General features: G+C 40.5%; 1 protein-coding gene across 1 annotated transcript in view; it reads left to right on the forward strand.

Moving 5' to 3' along the window:
* The first annotated feature begins 1148 nt into the window (after positions 1 to 1148).
* The window catches only part of fhip1aa (FHF complex subunit HOOK interacting protein 1Aa), a 44574-nt gene continuing 22444 nt past the window's right edge, over positions 1149 to 23278 (forward strand). Inside the window, exons 1-3 of the mRNA XM_050044713.1 lie at positions 1149 to 1420; positions 17687 to 17748; positions 21737 to 21957. Coding sequence (XP_049900670.1) covers positions 21853 to 21957 — 105 coding nt within the window. The 5' untranslated portion in view covers positions 1149 to 1420; positions 17687 to 17748; positions 21737 to 21852. The remainder of the gene's footprint in view (positions 1421 to 17686; positions 17749 to 21736; positions 21958 to 23278) is intronic.

Here is a 23278-nt window from a genome sequence, read left to right on the forward strand (position 1 = left end):
ATGACATCACAAGTTTGAGACTCACTTCTCTGGTTTCTGGCTTTGAGAGAGAGGAGCTCATGTTTAAAAAAAAAATAACTGAACTTTCCTTGGCCATGGAAACAACATATTGGTATTTTCCTTTAAGCCTTTGAAACCTGAGCAAACTGGCTTGATTTCTTTTAAAAACAGGGGAAGAAGGCAATGAGCAAGGAAAAAAGAGGTGACCCAAAAAATTTGAAAGAAATTGTTAAAAATTAGAAAATTAAAAATGATAATAACTATGTAACATAATTTTAAAATGTAATAATAATAATAACAATAAATTTAAAATAATTTTTTAATCTCTTTTTTCCAGTTTATGGGACTGTGATCTGTTGTTGCTCATTGCCTTTTTTCACATGTTTTTGAAAGAAAACACACCCATTTACTCAGGGTTCAAATGTCTAAATACTTGCGAAAGGCATCTGAAAGCAGCACAAGAAAAGTGATGTCGCTCCAGCTTTCAAAGGGTTAAGGGTATATAATAAAATGAAGCTTTAATGTTAAATATACGAGTCAAAGAATGTCATGTCAACACGGATTTTAATTTCTGGATCAAATGACATTTAAAATGAGACTTAATCCATCACATATAGTAGCTGTATTCTTCCTGTCCTTGTACCTCACCTCGTTTGTCCAGCAGGTGGCGACAGACTGTAGAATTTTAAATCTGTTATTTTGCTCGTGTCTTCATAAAAGTAACCAACACCATGACTGATTAACAGCTCCCAAATGAGTGGGATTTGGCTGATCTTGTAATGCAGAAACAAGATTGTGCAATTCTGATTCTCAGATTACAGTTTAGGGAAAACAGAACCTGGAAAGTGTTTTTATCCAGAGGAGTGGCGCTGGTTGGAGAGCAAAACAAGGCAGGCTGTTGGTATTTGAGTGGATTAACCTTTTCAGAGTTTTAACCCCAAACATCACTTATATATGGGACATTATTGTTATTCATACTTGTGCTTTTATTCTTGCACTGAAGCCACTTCTTCCCTGTCTGGTTTATTTCTCATGAGGGAAACTGAAGAGCGCACAAACGCTCCACCAGCAGCAGCTGTGTGTGTGTGTGTGTGTGTGTGGGCCTGCTGTAACTCAGTGGGAGGAGCGTTCAAATGAGGATTAGTGCGGTTTCACCTATGTGTGTGTGTGCGTAAGTGTGTGTGCGCCGCGGACCAGGTTAAGTAGCTCGGATATAATATCTACCTCCGCGTACTGTTATGAAAGGAGAAACTATGGTGCTGTGACCCGGAGCGACTGTGTTGTTTATCCCTGGGAGGAAAATACCGAGTGTGAGTGTGTGTGTGTGTGTGTGTGTGTATGTGTGTGGTGAAACCTGCTGGTCGACGTCGCTCCAACTGCTGTGCGCTCTTCACCGTCCAACCGGAGGATCCGTCTGACGGTAAGAAACAGAGACAGAAAGCTCCAAACATAACATTTAGTCTCGTTTACAGCTGTAGCTTTAACTTAAATATTATATTACAACATGACAGAGGCATTTCTGGTGTTGTTGGACCACGCGTGTGTGTTTTCTTTGACAGTTGCTGCCTGTGATTGACATGTGCGGGTGGGTGAAGGGTTGGGTTTCTCCACAGGTTCCTACTGGCTTTACTGGGGGATTCCCAGTTGAAAAAAAAAAAATACTTTTAGTTTTGCATCCTTGTTGTAAAGTGAAAGAAGTGGAGAAAGTAAGCAGTGTTGTGTCCTCACCATAGAGACAGACCCACCCTATCTCTAATCATAGCTCCCAGTTTTTGCAACCTCAGCCAATAAAGCAGTCACTGCTTAATAACATGTTTTCAAATGGATCTGGTTTCATAATCTTGCCGGAACCTGCAGTGCTCACAGCTTTATCCCTCATTGCTTGGAAAAGAAATACATGTATCCACGTGCTGTTGTTGTGAGTTATTACACAGACACAGAGGAGAGGTCTGAGGTGCAGCCTACCTGTCCTGATTCACCTCCCATAAGGAGCTTTGAACTCAGATACCCATTGTGAGGCAGGCAGAATGCAGCCGGTGTCCAGTTACCAGCAAACAGCATTAAAGTTTCATGGCTGGCCATCTTGTGTGAGTGTCATTCCTTTACAGGTGTTCCCTTCCCACCTGATAAATCAATGTGATTCACAGTCAGCTGATGTAAACTGAGCTTTTTAAGGCCAGTTTCTGAGGTGAAAAGATGTCAAACATAAAAGGCTAAAACTGTGTTGTTGTGCCGGTTTCTCTCAGAGGAGCTATTTCATCCTGTGTCTGATTTATTCCTCAGCTGCAGAGAGGTTATTTTTCCACCTTGTTTGTGTGTTTGTAAGTTAGCTGGATGTAACAACAGCCTGTTAACAGATGTTCAAGGTCCAGTGTAAAGGATTTAGGGAGATAGTTTGGCTGAAATGGAATATAAAATTCATAACTGTTTTCATTTGTTTATAATCACCTGAAACTAAGAATTATTGTGTTTTTGTTACCTTAGAATGAGCTGTTTTTATCTACATTCTCTTCCACAGAGTCCGCCATGTTGTTTCTACAGTAGCCCAGATTGGACAAACCAAACACTGGCTCTAAATTCACAGGCTCGTAATTAATTGTTTCGTTAGCCTGAGTGTCAGACTGAAGCTCCCAGAACCTTCAGTCTGACATTGCCTCCATTGAAGGCTATTTACAAGGGGGAGGGAATTTGATTTTTTCCCTAACCAATCAGTAGAGATCAACGACNTTCACAGGCTCGTAATTAATTGTTTCGTTAGCCTGAGTGTCAGACTGAAGCTCCCAGAACCTTCAGTCTGACATCGCCTCCATTGAAGGCTATTTACAAGGGGGAGGGAATTTGATTTTTTTCCCTAACCAATCAGTAGAGATCAACGACTCACCCAGAATCTGATGTCATTAGTATCCATGCCTCGGGGGTGCCGAAAACAAGCGAGCATTGCCTGTTTAAAATGTCTGCGTTGTCGTGCACGCCCAGCTGCATCGCCGTTAAATCCAGTTTAGCAGCTTCCTTAATTTGGTCCTCCATTAACGCGAGTAGTGGCGAAATACCTCGATAGCATCGTTAATGTGGTCTGTAGGATCTGTAGCGGTCGCCATTGTTGCTATCCTCACCAGTTACCCACCGGCGTACAGCTTGACATCAGCGTGGCGCTGATTGGCTAATCGCTAGACCCCCGGCGTTCATTGGTCCGTCCATCGTTTGGACGAGATAAATCGCAAATTCATTGAAGTATGCCAGACCAGTAATGCAAGCCTACTCAGTTGAGTGGGCGGGGTGTATGGTCTGGAACCAGGCTATTGTTTCGTATCAGGGAAATTAAAGTAAATAAAACTTCATTTCTACTGAGGGAAATGGTTTCAGCTTACAAAAATAGACAGGAGCTCTGCGTCGCTGCGACATGTAATTACATTTCTGGGGAAGTGCAAGTTAGGTTGCGGCATCGGCTCTACATCAACGCAGAACCTACGCTGCAGTAGTATAAATCCCACTAAAATAGGGCCGGTCAGCCATCGAAGTTCATGCTTGATACACTGGAGAAATTTAAGTGTGTTGCAGTCAAGCCCCCAGGAACAGTACCAGGCTTTGAAGCCAATTATACACAGTGACCACATGCGCAATTACAACATCCAGGTCCGTCACGTGATGCCATTGGGCTTCAAAAGACTGTTTCCCATTAACTTACTTAATGAAAGAGACATTTGTAAATATACATTTTTTTTAAGTGTCACAGCCCACGTGAAAACGACTTGTTTCACTATCAGAATTTAATCCATTTGGTCCAATAACATTTCTGAAGTCTAGAAGAGCCATACATAATATCCCCATTTAAGTTAGCGGAGGGCTAAACCAAAACTTAGCTGCTCAGCTACCATAAGCCTATAGCTACCATAAGCCTATAGCTACCATAAGCCTATAGCTACCATAAGCCTGCTTTATGGGCTCCACGAAATGGAAGATCTGGGTAATTTCATATCCCTGAAATCGAGCTTCTTTGGCTTCATTTGTTACTGATAAACTTTCGTAGGAATGAACAGGGCTCGAATTCCGATGCGGTATCCAGTTCTCTGCATACATCTATGGTTGCAATCAGAAAAGTTGGGCATTTGTTCACTGAAAAGAATGACTCAAAATGGTCAGTTGATTATTGAAACAGTTTAATTTTATCACAGTGGACTGATCTATTAATTACCTAACAGTTTAAACTCCATACATTTTGTTTGTTTAGATTTTTTAATACAGTAACAGAGGGCATTTTTCTTGTACATTTCTCAAAACAGTTTTCTCTTGAATGCACTTCAGTGAAACCAAATTTATTTCCTCTTATTACTTATATTGCCTTTTATCATATAGAGGTTTCCCAGTTGTCATAGAGATGAGTCAGTTGTTACTACAGGACCTGTAGAGTTTGTTCATGGGCACTTTTGTCAGCCATGTTTTTTCATGTGACTCCACACTTGGGTCACGTAATGACAGCTGAACTATCTCTGTCTCCTCTTCTTGTTCTGGTCAAACAGTTTGTTCTTTATCATGAGAACAAGTGTCCTCCTCAACAGATTGCATGCCATCATCCAATGTGGCTGCTGTGGTTCATGCGGATGCTCTTTAAAGCCCAGTAGCACACCACCACTGACTCTTTCCTGCACTCTGAGCTGAGCCGCTCTCAGGAGGGAGGGATTTAAATATATCAGGGTTTCTCAGCAGAATGACCACTTGAAAGGTTTTTGTAAATGTCATCATTGTAAAGGATGTGAAATTATGAGGTTTTCATGATTGTAGGGAAGTGGTTTGGTGTGATTTCACCGTTGTTTTTGACAAAGCTGCACTTATTTAGTGCTGTTTCATGGAGAGCTGACGCAGTACCGTCTGATCTCTAATGTTCATAATTGGTTACATGCTGCGAGTCTCTGCCTCATAATCAGCTCCACTTCAGAGACTACAGCAAAAATGTGAATTTCTATGAATTTTCCTCACTTTTCATAACTAAACATGAGTAGCATGAACGTAAACACTGGCATGCAGAAAAGAATGTGAGTGAAGCTGAAACTTTATGATATGAGTGTGTGAGGAATGAGAGGAATGTGTGGCTGATCAGTCATCTGTGTGATTAAATTAGATTAAAATCTCATTTAGTGGGAAATCTGTTTGGCTAACATCAGTTTTCAGACCTACAACCAAGACATGCACACACAGGAGCTCTGTGAGCCTCTGTCGCTGCATGCCAGACTGTGAATAATGGTCATAGCCATGTGATTAGATGTATAGGTTCAGGTCACAAGTTTGTGATTGTTCGGATTTGCTTCACCTTACTGAACTCAGTGCTACCGATTGAAAGTAGAGTTGTTGAATTAGAATAGCTTTTTCACTTTAGAATCATAAACAATAAAAAGTTAACCAATGTTTTATTATAATTAATGCAAGACAGAAGTTAAAGGGACAGTTTTATTTATTTATTTGTTCTAATTTATTAATTTAAATAGATACATTTGGCAGAACTTGTGGGAAATTTAAGTGAAACAGGTGCTGCAGTCACCATACCAGCAGGTGTTGTAGTGTGTTAACCTGTCCCCCCATTCCCATCTCAGACACAGCCAGCTCAGCTCTGTCTCATGTTTGGGATTAGCCCCACCTTCCCCACCCATGCCCTGACGCTGACCCTAAGAAGTCACACACAACATGAAAGCTGTGTGGCAGTGGTGACCAGCTGTATTTTTTTGAAAATAAAATGTCACCGTAGCCTTTAATTTCACCTCTGTGTCCGTTAACAGAATAGTTCAACATTGTGGGCTGCCTTTCCAATAGTGAGATGAGAGGGTTAATACCACTGTCATGTCTGTGTGGTTAGTATGAAGCTAGAGCTGGGGAGGGATTAACCATACTTATCTTAAATACTAGAAACAGGGGTGAATGTCTAGTCCGGGTAGTCCAAAGGTAAAAGAATTTGTTGGGTCAAACAACCAAGATATAACGTGTGTTTAGGTGAACTGTATCTTTATATTTATGGTTATGTGAATGGTATCAGATGCATTCACTGTTTGCATGGACAAGCGGCCACCTTGGCTCTCTTTAAAGGCCTAGTGTGTAGGATTTTGTGGCACCCAGTGCTGAGGTTGCAGGACTTAAACTTCTCCCATGTGCTAAGTGTGTAGGAGAACTATGATGGCCGACGCAAAAACGTGAATGGTCCCATCAAGAGTTCTAGAGCCAGTGTTTAGTTTGTCTCTTCCTGGCTACTGTAGAAACAACATGGCAGACTCCTTGGGAGAGGACCCGCGACAATATCATATATATTTTCAGGTGATTATACACCAATGAAAACATAGTTATGAATATTATACCATTTCTGCCAATAGATACCCCAAAATCCTACACACTGGACCTTTAAGGGTGAAAAGCAATTCCAAAACTCACCAATGACTGACTGACTGATTGACTTTGTATCACATTTATTCAATTCATACATCAACAGAAATGCAACAGATACAATTTGTAGTTATAGAGAGGATAAATGCTATATTTTTTAGCATACAAAAGTCAGGTGCAGTGATTTCCAGGAGTCTTTTCATCAGTGATATTGCCAGTTTTTACATTTTTGTTTGTGTACAGATTCGATATGTGTTAATGAGATAGCCTTGGGGCTCGCTGTTGTCCCTATGCTGTCAAGCCTTTGCTAGGTCAAGCTATTGACGTTTCGAATTTAGCTCCATACGAAAACATACAGACATCAGAGTGGTCAGTTGTGTTATTGTGTTAAAAGTTGGCCTACATCTTGGCCCATTTGTTGGCTGGCCTGTGTTCTTGTTAGCACAAAGAATCACCCTATTTCCCCTGGCAAACTCTCTGTGACATCTTTTAAAAAAGCTTCTCTTTAGAGCGTAAAGAATAGAGATAGTAACTGAATCTGGCTGAACCACTTCTGTTGTCCAGGAATGACCCAGAATTAAGGCACTAGTTATGTTCAGGCGGCCTGCAGTTTGTCATCTGCCACAGGAAGCATATGGACGTTAAGTAAAACACTTTGCATGAGGTGTAAGAGGCAGGTGTCTACTACATTAGTTTGCATCTCTTTTGCCTTGAATATTTTTGAGAAAAAAAGGTCATAATTTAGGGAAGTGTGCAGCCACTTGAAAGGTACAGAAAACCTTTTCATTTCCTCAGCTGAACTTGTTTTAAAGGCAAAATCTTAGTGAAAAAAGCCACCGCTCATCCGTAGGCAGAACACTTAAAGAGGTGCTTGAGCTGAACTTAGTGCCTAAAAAACAACAAAACAGCAGCCGCACACTCAAACACTGTGCATATATCAGTTTAATGCAAGCTTTCGGTCATTGTGACTTTCTTCAGGCATAGGCAAAGGCAAAGTCTTAAAAGGGTGAAAACAGAACTGACAAAAACAGGTTCACTAGTCATCCACACCCAAGCAAATATTTGACACAGATGAGCCCTACAGGCATTTTGGTATGCACTGTATTCCCTTTAAAAACAAACTCAAACTTTTTGAGTAAGCTGTGTATCATACTGTAGCTTTTCAAACCCCTGTCTTCATCCAGCTGGTTGATTATATGAGTGCAGTGCTGCAGCTTGCTCTCATCATCTCTGATAAACATCTGCGGACTTCACAGACATGCTGTATCTGCCATTCCACACGCAACATGTTTTTTTCTTTTATCAGCAAGTGAGATGTGATGCAAACGAGTTATAGAGGAAGCAGCAGGAGCAGAGATAGGATATACCCACACCAAACACATTCTTATCACTGACAGGCGCCTATTGTAGTGTGGGGATGGGCTGAAGCCTCATACTAACATGAATGTAGGAATGATGTCACCAGCCCACATTGTGCACATAGAATGTGGTAATTTAGCTTGTGGGGGGTCAGGAAGAAACAGAGTGAAAATGTGCTATGACCTGTTGTTTAAAGCATCTGAAAGCATTCGTAATATTTCAGTTATGATAAATGGGAGGGTTGTAATGCTGTGAAGAGTTTACATTCTATGGTTGCACACATATTACACATGTTGGGTCTTTAAGGCTGATTCTAATACTGGTGTGACGCTTGGGCTGGCAGTGTCAATCTGGTGGTTGTTCCATCACTTTGGAATATCTCATCAGTATGAATTGGTGTGAAATTTTGTACAGACATACATGGTGTTTAGAGAATTAATCCTAAGGGCTTTAGTGATGCACTGACTTTTCCTCTAGCGCAACCTTTAAAAGTGCTGGATGCAGCAATCAGAGCATTAATACAGCAGCAGAACACTATGTGCTATGTAAAGAGAGTCGAGTAATGGTGTCCTTAGCAGAGAATGAAGTCATGCCACCTCTCTGTGTGCTGTAATCTGAGCTTCTCTGTGGTTTGTTTTGGTAACCTGGTCTAGCCTTGTGTGCTGCCACATTGCACTGTGCTCAAGTGACGATTACCACTGAAATCTGGATGGAAGCGTAGCATCCACCCTCTGTGCCCCCCCATGGTTAACACCGTTTGCTCTGTCAGCACCGTTGCCTTTGTTTAGTGCTGTTTATGGAGTTAGCACTGTTAGCTGCCAGCTGCCGGCTCAGCCACCTCCATGTTGAGAACCGTGTCCAGACAACTCATATGCTCTGAATTTCGCATTGAGCCCCTTGAAGATTGACATTTGTGTTTTTGAGAAAAACGTCTCGACAACTGTTGATGTGAAATTTGATCCACACATTCGGACAACTATCCAGGACAAATTTGGGACCCCCTGGTGTTTCATGTAGCGCCATCATCAGGTCAAGATTTCTTCATTTTATGACCAAATACCTGCAAAACTAATTGCATTCCCATCAGCATTATAGGTATTATTAATGTTAGCATTCTGACATGCTAAGCTATGTTAGTGACCATAGTGAACACACAGGCCTAGATCTATAACTAGATACCGGACTGTAAGATGGCGCCCCATTCAGTTCAATGGAACTGCTCGCCTGACACATAAGGCAAAAACTTTCTAGCTTTCAGTTTTACTACCACTGTATGTGGCCCACTAATCATTCGTAGTTGTGTTTCTCCTGCTTTCCCCCACTCGACTCATAGACTTTACATTGTGATGACATTACAGATTTGTAAATCGCGGTTCTCAGCTAGAGGAAAGTTTCAAGAATTGAAAACCTCCATGGATCAAAAAATCTTAATAGAAAGACTCGTAATTGACGTTGTTTGCAGTTCAAAGTGTCTTGTCAGTGGTTTTGCTGTTGTCTCTTTTTCAGAAACACCCTGTGGGAAGTTTTTTGGGCAGCAGGGTTTTTTTTTGCTGCAATAATGCCAGTAGCCACTGGGAAAATTGGAAGCAAGGCTCAGCAGCGTTCCTGGCAGTCTGGTCTGAGTAAATTCTTGCAGAGCCCATGGCTTTAGACTTGTCTTGTTTAGATTAAATTGGACTGTTTTTAGGCAACAAATAAATAAATGCATAAAGCAATAAAAATAGAATAAAACAGAATAAGATAAAATAAAGAATAAATTAAATAATTTAGTAAAAATGAAATCAATTAAGATGTTTCCATGAGAATGATATACCTGGCACTGGACCATGATTACAGATGATGATAAAGAAATAAAGTTTACAGAAAATATAATTGATATACTGTTGGATAAATTTAAAAAAAAATGTGAAAAGTTGGGATTTTTAGTCGGTGGCTCGTCGGAACGTTACAAAAAAAAAAACACATTACGCTATGTTCTATGGTCCTTTCACAGTGTTATCCAAGGTTACATCTTAGTCCCCTGAGTGAAGACCAATCAGTACATTCTGTATACACACATAATGTACAGTACATGTAATGACTCGTGTATACACAGGGGAGAGCTGACATTTCTCTTTGCAAATATCAGTGGCAGGAAGCAGGATACTATCTCACCTGGTTACAGTAAAAAGCCCCTCTCTCTACTGTAGGCTGAGCCCTCTTTCAAGAGACTTACAGCATGTGAAGTTCACCATGTCTTTCATCCTAACAATGGGGCATAAGGGCTCTTTTATCCTCCTGTTGTCCTATTTATGTCTTTATCTACTTCTTTCACTGAGCTCAATTTTTGGAACACAGTATTTTTCCCTTGCGGGTGTTTGGTACTGCTGTTGCCTCATCTTCTCCCCTCCTGGCTACACTGAGCACCTTTGTGTTTGAACATGCTAATGAATCTTTTCTCGTGATCACTGAGCAATATTGTGGGAACAGCCTGTTTCTAAAACCAGTTTGGAGTTGAATACAACAGCCAACACCCTGTTAGCCCTCATGTGCATGTGAGAATCCACAGACATGCAGCGCGGAGCAACACCGCTATAGATCTGCTTACATAATCACAGTCTTATCTCATAAGCTATTTACACTCATTATTCAGCACCTGGTAGGCTTTCGTTGTTTAGAAACAGACTACGACAGGCTTTGTGGGGTTATATAGACAATTATGATTTAAGTATGATACAGTGAAGTTGCATTGCAGACTTAGTTTAACAATAGCAAAACTTGGCTTTAAAATGTTCTCCTCTTTCCTCTTCTCTTCACAATAAAGGCCCAGACACACCAAACCAACACCAAAGAACTAGTGGCAATGAAGGTCAACTGTTGCTTTGCCTCACCGACCCTGTGTCTGGGCCAAAAAAATTGCACTTGAACACACCACAAAGACTACAGTCAAGGGTCAGTCAGCATGTATGTTTTGTGCCTGCATGAGAGGCATAACTCTCCATACCAGCAGGTGGTGGTAGTCTGTATTTGTCACTCAAAAAGGGGACACAGGAAGATTGTCAGGACGGATTCAAGATGCTAGTTAGCCACTCAGCACATTAACAACACAAGCTAATGTTGAGAAATCAAATTATATTAATAGTGATTAATTAATTTTAATTGTTGTTCTTTATTAATTTGTCTCCATGACATTTAACAGCAAAAATTAGATGCATGATCACGTAAGATATCCTTGTGTCCATTTTAAATTTGTAATTTGCTCTAAACATGAGTTCAGTCTTAATCTGTGTTTGTCCTGAAGATAAATGGCCCAACACAGCGGTCACTGAGGGGAATAAAAGAGACACAGATAAGAAAATAAATGACCTTTTTCCTTCCTGCTGTGTTGTCGATTGGTTGAGAATGGTAAACACTATAAATGATCAGACCAGGCACTATCTGTCCCTTCAGTGGCTTCACCTGTAGCCCTTAAATATTTCATCAGCTACTATCACTTTAATGGGCCTGTCTGTATCTGGGTTGCCATGGCTGCCAGTTGGCCACTGTCAATTTTATAATAAGGCTGGTTCAAGAGAAATGAAACTCAGCTGGAAGTTACAGTTTAGTATCTAGCACCCAAAATACCTCAGTCTGGACAAAAGTTTAGAAAAACAATGTGGTGTAATGTGTTAAAAGTGGATCATATCCACTCTGTATATTAATCAGGTCTGTGGGATTGAGGTTTAAAACTCCTGTTTAGCAAGAAAGATGATCTGTATTCTGAGTGAAGGGTGTGTCCTGCCTGTAAGCTGTTTGTCCAGGCCACGCCTGTTGGTTGAAAACCTCTGGGATGGCATAAAGCTGACAATACCAGAAACCAGATCAGACAAAAAATGACAAAACCCCTGGAGGCAAGAATTTCGCTCTCATTTTTTCCCCTGCGTTTGCTCCTTTCATTGTGTCAAAGCTACTTTGGCAAAACGCTGAGCTGCAGCACAACAGCCAAGCCCATGTTCTCACTTTGTCATCATATTTACTTTGTGGGTGAGGAGACAAGAGCCTGTTGCTCCATATGCAACACCACTTGTAAAGCCATTCCTACTGAATAGAAATTCCTAGTTTCCAGCTGTAATGAATAAGTAATTACTTTAACCAATGCAGTAGTTTGCATTTGGCAATGCAGGAAAGACATGACATGTTTTAGCAAATATGGATTGTGTATAACAAGTCCTGGCTATTATCTGATTCCTCCTCCATGAGGATGAGCCAAATGCACACCACTCTTGGGAAGGACTTGAGCTGCAGCAGCACTGAAGCACTGCCCGAGCCACACACAGGGCTTTGTGTAAAGACACCTGGTTTTTAGAATTAGTGTTAGCTTTGTTCATTTTCCTGAGTTGAGCTTCATATTTTAACGTGGACATTACTATTCAATAGAGGTAGGGAAGTTGAGTCACATGATCTGACTCGAGTCAGACTCAAGTTGCAAATTTTAGCACTTAAGACTTGCTTGAAAAACACTGATAAAGGTCTCAACCTGACTTGAGACTTGACTTAGACTTGAGATAGATGACTCAAAAGGACTTTTTTTTAATAAATTACTTGGATTTTTTCTAGATATTGAGAAGATTCGTCTTGTTTTTGGAACATATTTGGGTGAGTTCTAGTAAAATGTGTACAGCCTACTAGGACACGGCAAACCAGCAGAGGCCAGCGCACAAGGCTGCTATATTAAGGGGGCTAATTGAAAAATTAGAGAACTTCTGATACCATTTTTATCCGTCCTCGTACCGATTCTGATACCTAAATTTGCATATTGGCTAATACTGGGTACCAATCTGATACCATGCCACTGAAAAAATAAATGAAAGCTGCATACTGCTAACCCTATATGGATCAAAAATGATTACTATCATTGTTTTAGGGTTTGGCTCAGGTTAAACCTTTTGTAAAACATAAACAAATGCATACAGTGAATGGTTGCCAGAGAACTTTATTTTATTATTTAATTGACATAATTTGACCATTTACCAGAAATTAGGTATTATTGGCCACTCTAAAACAGTAGTTGTAGTGGTGGCTACACACTGCAACTTGATCTGCATGCTAATGCAAAGGCATTTCTGATGCTGGTATTGGTATCGTAACAACTCCACTAAAAATACTAACATTTGGATTCAAGGATTACGTTGCAGGTGACTGTAGTGAGAACAGTGGTATGCAAGGTCTGCAGCTCAGAAATCAGTGACACAACCACCACAGCATCAACTTCATCCATCTCTATAAAACCCACAAAGAAACTTTGATGTGTCTTTTTAGCTAACTTACTAGCTTATTGGCTTCTGCTCTCACTGTAGAGCCCCTTAAGAGCTACAGGGTTATAATTTCAAAGCCTCACTCTCCATTGTTGTTCATTTAGGAGGGTTATTATTGATTGCCACTAAATGTCAATTATCAGTAAATTTTATAAGGTTGTAACAGTCCTCATTAATGTTGAACATAAAACTTTTTATGACCACTGTCTGTGTCACTGATTTGAATATAGAAACTTGATTAGATGATCAGAATTTCAAATGAACTGACTCGTGACTTGTTTGAACTGACTTGACTTGTCTTGCTCGACTTAAAGCAGGGACTCAATGTGTTTGATTCCCACCCACAGAACCTGGGACTTGCTTGAGACTTGAAGGTTGAGACTTGTTTGTGACTTGCATGTGTGTGACTTAGTTCCACATCTGCATCAGACCCACAGGAATAAATGAATGCATCCAACCAACAGGAAGCAATACCTCAAAAACATGATGTAACCTTCCAAAAAAAGTAGCAGTAAAAAGTACTGAGTTTAAAACTGCTGGTGTGACCGAATACTTGGCTTGTAAGACCTTCAATCACGGCCCGACACCAAATAAATCAAAGAGAAAACAAGTCAAAAGAAGGAGAGCAGTGAGAAGAGAGGAATATAATCAGTGCACCAAAGCTTATTGTTCACTTAGAAAGCAGCAACAATAACTGTGTTGTAGCGTCTCATGTATTTTCTCTAATTGCCTGTTGGAAACAAGTTTCTTTCTTCCTGATTTGTAATGAGTTTGCAATCCTCGGTTGGAACCTATATGATACGTCATATCAACACAGAAATTCATACCAAGTATTAATATGTGCTTAAGTGGTTCTTATAGTTGTTATGCACCGAATTACTGAGGCAAATTCTTTCTATATGAAAACCTACATGGCAGTAAACCTAATTCTGATTTGGATGGTAGGTGGAAATAATCCACAGTCCTCAACACTGACATATATTTGGGAAAGAATTAATGCATTGTTACTGAATCATACTCTGAGAATGACGTTTATCAGTGTTGGTATTGTGTGTTTCTCAGAAATGTGACGCTGTGACGTCTAAAGGTTCTCTCATATGTAAAAAAGAATAAGTGTCTATGGTTGTATCCAACTGCATCTGCATCCCAGACTGGATTTGTCTTCTCTGTTGATCCTGTCTCTGACTGTGGAGACGTGGAAGCGAGAAATATGTGTAATTATCAAATTGCCATAATTGGATAATTGGAAATTAGGAGAATCCAGGGAGGCTTGTGGAGCAAAGAGATCACTATGCCCTCAGTTTGCGATTGTAAACACACGAATACACACACACACACACACACACACACACACACACACACACACACACACACACACACAAAGCCGCATTCTCATCTAAACATTCAGATCTCAAGACCCAATTCACACACATGCACGAAAGATGTATTTTTGACAACCTATGTTTTGGCGTGTGCTCTGCTCGTCCCATTTCTGGCTCTACTGTATTTCAGGTTATTTTGAGCAAGTAGAGCAGTGACTTCTGGGTAACTGTGGGCTCTCCCTCTGTGTGACAACATGACAGCAGGTACTGTAAATGAGAGCACAAAGTAGGTCATGACTTTCATTAATAGGCCCTTTACAAGATTAATTTGAAAAGCACATTTTATTCTTCAAAAACATGTCTTTGTTGTGCTGTAAAAACTGCATATTTCATATTCCAGAGAATTATAAGACGCTGGTACTCAGTCTCAGCTATGGTGTATGAGTTTGTAAATCCAAATCTTGACCTATTTGGCTCATAGATCAAGGGAGAAATGTTCTGTACCACATGGAGCATAATTGAGGAGGAGGGCAGTTGTGTATTGTTGTCTGAAAGGAGCTAATCCCCACTTACATCAGGCTAATCTCACAGTCTGTTTACCACTGACAAAAACAACACTAACAAAACCTTCAGGGGCTCCGTATGAAACTCAAAGATTTTGACAATAACCTGTCAGCATGGTTAACCTACGAGACAACAGGACCAACACTGAGACGGTTGAAAAAGAACTTGAGAGGTAAAGTGAGGCTGATAAACAGATGAAACAAGCTGAAGAAAATGAGTCTGATCAAAGCACGCTGATGTACGGACCACAGCAGATCAGGTTACCCTGGCAAAATGTTTGAATAAAGAGCCCCATTCAGCCTTTCCTGGTTTTATGCATGTTCAGGTCAGAGCGGGCTCAGCAGGACATGATAATTCAACACATTTCCCTTCTAATATTTCACCAAATTATGACTCATCGGTACGCTAATGTTTGTCTGTCACTGTTTTCCTCAACTGGTGACTGAAGTCCAAACAATAATGAATTTTTGTGGCCAATATTTTGATAATTTAGAGTTTTAAATGATTTGCATGCAACATTCAGAGCATTGGTATAGCAGCAAACCAGTATTTGCTATATAAAGATATCGTGAAGTAATGGTTTCCAGAGCAGAGAATGAAGTCAAGCCACCTCTGTGTGTGCTGTAATCCGAGCTTCTCCGTGGTCTGTTGTGGTAGCAGCATGTATATGTTAGTGCATGTGTGTATGCCACTGACTAGCTCATAGCCACAGCTTTGCACTTTGCTCATACTGCAGTTACCGGTGATATCTGGAAGCTGTTGATGTGGAAATGTAGTGCCTGCCCTCCAGTTCCTAACATTGTTAGCTCTGTCAGCACTGTTAACATCGTTGAGAACTGTGTCTGGTAGGACTGAGAATCACTCGAGGATCCCCGATACAATATTATCATGATACTTTAGTCACAATACAATATTACTGCAATTTTACATGTGTTGCAATATGCTGCGATAAAATACATTTTGATATGTCGTAATTTATTACCTGTTTTTTAACTGTAAAAGGCAACTGATCATATTATTTAAGTAGGCAACATTAAGTTTAATTCATATTTATAATATTGATAATTTATATAATTAAAAAAGTTGATACTTGGCACTGTGTGACGATACCATATTGCCACACAAAAAATATCGCGATACAATGCTCTATCAATTTTTTTCCCCACCTCTACTGTCCAGACCCTCTGAATTCCACATTGAGCACCTTTAAAAAACCTTTTATGATAATGTTAACACTTTTTTTGTTTTGTGCAATGCAAGTCTGTAATTTCTTCATCACTAAACAATGTTGTGAGTCGCCCCAAAGAAAATCTAGAATGAGAGTATTAAAGTCTCTGAGGTGGAAAGCAGAGATACTCAGAGGAAGCTGGGTCAGAATATAATAAATCACAGGCACACTCATCATTTTAATTAACAGACTGTATTTTACCCTTCAACCTAAGTTTAATTTTAGTCCATCTGCCTCAATCAACTGTCAATTTATTTTATTTTTTTTACGTGAAGTAATTTTATGAGGATCCCTGACTCCCTGGTGGACAAACTATGTAATAATGACGCTGTTTCTTAAATCTCTCAAACACATTCTTGGCATTTCTTCTTAATTATTGGCCAACATGTACCAATATACCTGCAGTATAATAATATCAGTTGTTTAGTGAAGCCGAGCAACTAGTTTTTGGTTAAATCAGTTTTATGTGAAAGGGTAAAATGTGTGTTATGTAAAATGTTTACATTTCTTGATATCAGTTTTTCTCTGCTGACATACATACAGTAGGAGGTGTGATTACACAGGACCGTTATGATTCCACTTATAAAGGATGAATGCCTTAAAAAGCAAAATTAAGTTAACGTTTCCGGCTGTTGCTCAGTTGGTAGAACGGGACAACCTCTAATCACAAGGTTGGTGGTTCAGTCTCTGAGCTCCTCCTGTCCTCATGTCAAAGTGTCCTGAATGAGGCAGTGATCTTAAAATTGCATGTATGTTTGCAAAGAAAAAATAAAGTGAGTCACTTTGACTTGCATTGAAAATAGTGTCCAACTCCATGGGTGGCTTCTGTGCTTTGCTGCTGTGGGCAAAAAACTGCATGTGTGATTCCATTGAGAAGCACAGAAAACAAAATGAGTGTTTGATGACTCTCTTTTTAACAAACTCACCCACACACACATCTCCATCTGTCTCCCTCTCACTCTCACACGACATCACGCTTTTATGAAAGGTTGCGTGTTTTCCAAGAAACCCACGTTTTTTAGATTTCAGCAGACCAAAACATCAACGGCAGAGAGTTTATATGGTCAGTGTGAGTGCATCACATGACACGATTCCCACAAAGGCTCAGTGAAAGTGCCGCAGAGGGCAGATTGTAATGTTGGAGAGGAGCGGGCCTCTCACAGTTGAGAAGGATGCCAATTACATGACAGCACTAATTGGAGGGGACAATAGTGTTATTCTCCCATGATGGAGGAATCATGAGGATTTGAAATTGTTGTTGGATTCCTACAGAAATATGAAGTGCTGGCTCACAGTTGGTTTATTCTGTGCTTTTTAGGCATGTGAACACTGTAGCTGTCATTTTTCTTGTGCCTCCTCCTTTTCTGTAGACTTTCTCTCACAGTGTTTTTCCTTTTTCACTCCCTCCCCCTCCCTCCCTCCTTCCCTGTAACCTCCTCCCTCTCCATCTCTGTCCAAGTGGCGTTCGGAGAAGCTTACTCATGTCCAGTCACTTCCCAACATGCCTGGCCTCTCACACGGACACTCACTTCCTGCTCCTCTTTTGACTTATCGCTCCTTTTTTTGTGTGACAACAGGACAAGAATGAGGTCCTCATCTGCTTAGCGGCCCGTCCTTGTTTAAAGATGGTTCAGCGAAGGTAAGAAATACCCCCTCCCACACACACACACACACACTCACAGTCTGACACACTCACCACGCTGCTTTTACATTCCTTCACAAGAATCCACCAAGCCTGCAACTCTCCTCTAACTGAAAACAGATGGTGAAATTTTGACTTGCGTGCCTTGTTATGCCTAAACTCTGTGGTTGGTGGGGATGTTTCTGTGGTACTGGGGCAAAGTGGATTCAAAAGAAGAGGGTGAGCTGTGATTGGTGGAGAGGCACGTTTAGGGGCAGGAGCTTGAGGCTCTAATTTGGTATTATTGCATGCAGCTGGTGCGTGTTTTACAGTTGATCCCCTGTGGTGACAGAGTCCATATGATCCTGTATTGTTTAGTGTGAGTGTTTAACTTCGTCCTGATGTTGTGTCAGTGAGAGACAGACAGACTTAAACCATGACATATCCTTTTAGCCACGCTGGCCACATGGGCCAGGGATGTTGGCAGTTGTTTGGTCCACCACTTTGTGCAGAGTTAAATATCTACTGGATGGATTCAAATGAAATTTTGTACAAACATTCAAGGTCTTTGGTGATTTTTTCTCTAGTGCCATTATGAATTTGACATTTGTGGTTTTTAGTGAAATATCTCAACAACTATTGGCTGGATTGCCATAAAATTTGGTACAAATATCCACATTGCCCGGAGGATGAATCCTAACTCTGGTGTTCCCCCAATTTTTCTTCTACTAGCAGATAAAATGTCTCAATTATTCAGTGAAATATCTCAACATCTACTCAATGGATTGGCACAAGAATGTTGTAAATACATTCATGGTTCCCAGATGATGAATCCAAATAACTTTGGTAATTCAATGAATTTCCCTTTGGCGCCAATATTCATTAGCGTTGGACAAATCAAAATTTAATTTGCCCAATACTTTGATTTATGTCCTAATATACTGTAGAGTGCCGAAGTCACGCCCCTTCCGGTGAAGCTCATGGGACCTTAGATTGGAAAAAATATGAATGGCAGTGAATGAGGAGAGAAATATTATCTTTTGGTCCCGTTTGAGTTGTGACATGAAATCCAAATATGTTGTTAATGAATTTAAAACATAAATTTTAAGGTCAAGAAAGTCATACTTTGTGGTAAAACTGTTGAGATATAAGCTTTTGAAAAAACGTAATTAGAAAAACTACACAGGAGGCGGTCGCGTATGTGACGTCATAGCTTTCGCTCGCTTCCTGCATCTTGGAGTGACTGCAACCTGGCACAAAACACACAGACATCTTCAATCATAAATCGATTAATCATAAAACAGTGGAATTTCAGCAGGGAGGCCAAGCTGCAGGAAGCGAGTGAAAGCTATGACGTCACATACGCGACCTCCTCCTGTGTACTCTTGAGTCTTTCTAAATAAAAAACTTATATCTCAACAGTTTTACCACAAAGTATGACTTTCTTGACCTTAAAATTTATGTTTTAAATTCATTAACAACATATTTAGATCTCACGTCGCAACTCAGACGGGAACAAAAGATAATATTGCTCTCCCCATTCACTGCCATTCATATCTTTTCTGATCTAAGGTCCCATGAGCTCTACCGGAAGGGGCGTGACTTCGGCACTATTGCAAAACTGATAACATTCCCATCAGCCAACTTTGTGTTAATTAGCAACTGTTAGCATGCTAGCAATACTAACATGCTAAGGTGAGACGGTGAACATGGCAAACATTACCTGCCAAATTACCACTGTCATTGTCACTGTCATTCGTCCTCATTGTGAGCGTGTTAGCATGTTGATTTTAGCATTTAGCTCAAAATACCACTGTGTCAAAGTACTGCCTGAAAGTGTCGTTAGCTAGGGATGTGCGCACTTGGTTGACTAGTTGAGTAAATGGTTCTACCCTTGCTTGTCGGCGCCAGAAAAACAAGTCAGTTAGACTTTTTTATTGAAATAAAAATTATTATTATTCTTTTAAATCAACACTTACCTTTCTGGAAATTTTACACTTGTCTTTGTTTAGGTTAAAATTAATAAGCTGATGGCACACTAAAATGTAAGTGAATTCCACCGGATATAAAAACTCATAATAATAATATTCTCAAATGGTTCTAAGAAAACTCCGACCAAGCAATAATTGGCTGAGCGTCCTGTCTGTCTTCCCCACGTGGAGGCCTCCGGCTGACATAACCGCTCTTCCTTGTGCGTTTCCACTTACTAGTAACGTTAACACTACTATCTAACATTAGCACTGTAACCTTATTCTAAAACTCATCAGTCATCACTGACTCCGGTTGAGTTTTAAAACTCTGGGGTTGCGATTGACTGTCTTGGTTGTAATGTTACACTCGCTCTCCTCTTCGGTGTATCTAATGTTACCTTGCCAACTACGTCTATCATAGACGTAATGAGGACGTAATGGAGGAGGAGGGAGTAGGCCTTTGTAGGGAGATGGAGTTGCAGAAGGGGGATGGGACTTTGGAGGGAGGCGGGAGTTGTGGATGTTCAAATTTTTTCTAAGTGCTGTGTGAAATGCAAGAAAAGTAAGAGTAGCTTTGATGTACACATTTAACTACATATTGATATAAACTGCACTGACAAGCAATCTTCCTAGTTTAATGTTGCTTTATGAAAAACAAGCATCTGTTAGCTTACTAATTTCAACACAAGCCAGATTTAAGATGACATCTCATAAAAACAGTGTTGTTTGGTGTTATTATGATTTTATGTTGTGAGTTGTAATTGTGTATTTAGGATAATGTGCAATGTAGGTAATGCCCGGTGCAGGGTTGCCACACAGCTGCATTTTTTAATTAAAATATGATTTGGTATTTGATATATGCGATTAACAATGTCAATATGGCTCTTATATGCAACATTTTGGACAAAGTTTAACCTTATGAATTAAATTGTGCTCAGTTTTGGCTTTTTCCTGAGTGCTTTCTTTCTTTAAGACTAGTTGTCTTGTCTAAATTTAAACTCCCGGTCACACGTCAGGGAAATTAGTCATTAGGAGCATCCCGACTGTTAGCATGGCTGCAGTCGGCTGCAGTCGTGTTAAATGATCTTGGAGAGATTATGTGCGCGATCCTGTAAACATGGCTGTGATTTTTGTATACATATGTCATCATTTCAAACTGTAATGATAGTCATCACAAACATCCACTGTCTGCAGGCAGAGGAAACAAGGCGAGATAAGGCAGATCCTAACATCCTTACTCCTGAAGCGCGGGCTTGTAAACATTGTACAGTATAGCAGAGAACTGAATTTATCCTTGATGGTTTCTCCTCACATTATCCCGTTTGAAAAAGCAGCACACTCAGAGTTGTCAAAGAAAACTTCTGTCTTGTTTAGCAGAATCAGTCTTTCCAGTAACGTCCTCGCCAAGAGAAACAACAAAGTAGTTCCTTTCTTGGGGGAAAAGGTTGACATCTTCCAGATTTCCACGGTGCCAATGTGAGTGTTGGAACTGATCCGCAAAGCTGCCCCGGGGCTATTTTCAGCTAAAATAATATCTTGTTTTATACAAACAAGCAATGTGAGCAATGTGGACCTCACTTGCCTAAATATGTTGTCTTTTCTTCCCCCCCTTAACGCCCCACATTCAGCCAGAGTCGTTCACACCCAGTCGCCGTTCACCTTCTGATGTCGAAAAATGTTTCTGTAATGAGAGTGATGTCAGGGGGCCTGCAGGAATCCACTCCTGGCGTCTGAGGTAGTCCAAAAGCAATTTGACAGCTCAGTCCGAAGTGCATAGTGTGGCAGGCAGCTCTCTGAGCCAAAGTCGAGTGTCTCTTTCTCTCCTCCACTGAGTCATATGACTTTGCCTGTTATTGTTCTCTTTCCTGCATGCCTGTCATAGCTGCTGTCTGGCCATGCAGAGGCAGAGAGGGAGAGAAACCCGCTGCAGTCACCAGTCATATCTGTGCATCTGTGCTGCTACTTTATGAAGCAACTTTCTGTGGCTCTGTGTATAATGATGTCTGCCTGTGTTTCTTTTTTGTCTTTGTCCTCAGGGCCTCTGTGATTATGCTTCCTTCTGTGGTTGTGGTTGCTCCCAGTAAGCAGTCAGGAATGTCCTCCTTCTCCTGCCTATGACATGGTTTAACCCACATATGATCCGGTCACCAAGATGGCCTCCATGGTTGCCAATGGAAACAGAGACGGGCAGTCTCTGGTCTTGAAAGGGGTGGATCCAGAGACCTGCATGATTGTGTTCAAGAACCACTGGGCTCAGGTAAATGCCAGCACTAAATCAAAAGTCCTGCAGCTCAAAGGAGCAGTCTGACATTTCAGGAAATACACTTTTTCCCTTTTTTGTTGCTGAGAGTTAGGCGAAAAGTTCAGTTCCACTCTGATGGAGTTCACACACCTGCATCAAACCACACAGCCTCTGACCAAGAAACACAACTAATCCCAGTGGTGGAATGTAACTAAGTGCATTTACTCAAGTACTGTACTTATGTACAATTTTGAGGTTCTTCTACTCGAGTATTTCCATTTTATAGTACTTTATATTTCTACTTCACTACAGCTCAGAAGGAAATACTAAACTTTTTACTTCACCACATTTATTTTACTTTACAAATTCAAATTACTAATACCAAATATAAATCAACTACTAAATTATGATGTTTTATAACAGATTAAACTACCCAGTGCTATATGAAGTCATTAAAATTAGCTCCGCCTTTACCAGCTGCAACATTAAACTGATCAACACATAAATGCATCACTAATTATAATCCAAGAATATAATATATATTACTCTGAAATATGAAGTTATGCATAATGAATACTTGGGCTACTTTTAGTATAATTTGATGGTCATAATTTGGTACCGTTACTTAAAATTACAATCTCAAAGAACTCTGTTTTGGTCTCTTTTGCGGTGCGTATGGCGATAAGCAGTAATTGCAGTTGTGTTTTCAGATGTCACCTCCCAGAGACCATTTAAGTGTCGCCTGTGGATTTGCAAGTTTTCCTGAAGTTTCATCGTCTGTAGTCATCGCTCTTTTCTTTGTTCAGCCATAGCAACCATTTACTCACAACAATAGCAGAGACCAGAAGACACAGTACACTGCTTCACACAGTGAGTTGAAGAGCAGGGGTCTTTATTTATTACAAAACAAAGGCCCAAAAAAGGCTTATGCCACTTCCCATGCAAAAGTTGTGATGTATAGAAACAGACGATGGGAGACACTTTGAGCCATGTTTACCAACCTTTTTAGAGACAGAAAATTGGCGACACAGATGGTGAGGTGGAAGCCTGGTTGTAGAACTTGTTGAATGTTTTTTGGCGCACACCATTCTTGGCTTTTGTCTGTACATACATTTTTAGTATGGATCCTACGTATTGTTTTATAAATGAGACCCCAGATCTATTACGTCCTTCTGCCTAAGCTCTCTGGCAGACCATCCACTGCTGGGTGATAGAAACACGTCACTAAGTGTGCGGCGCTTGTGGTTTTTCTCTGCACTGTCACCGCAGACACCCAGTTCGTAATACTGCAAATGCAGTGGCTTTCATCAGTGGGTCGTAGGCTCAGTCACCTTGT

The sequence above is a fragment of the Epinephelus moara genome, chromosome 5 (assembly GCF_006386435.1).
Source record: "Epinephelus moara isolate mb chromosome 5, YSFRI_EMoa_1.0, whole genome shotgun sequence".
Lineage (NCBI taxonomy): Eukaryota > Metazoa > Chordata > Actinopteri > Perciformes > Serranidae > Epinephelus > Epinephelus moara.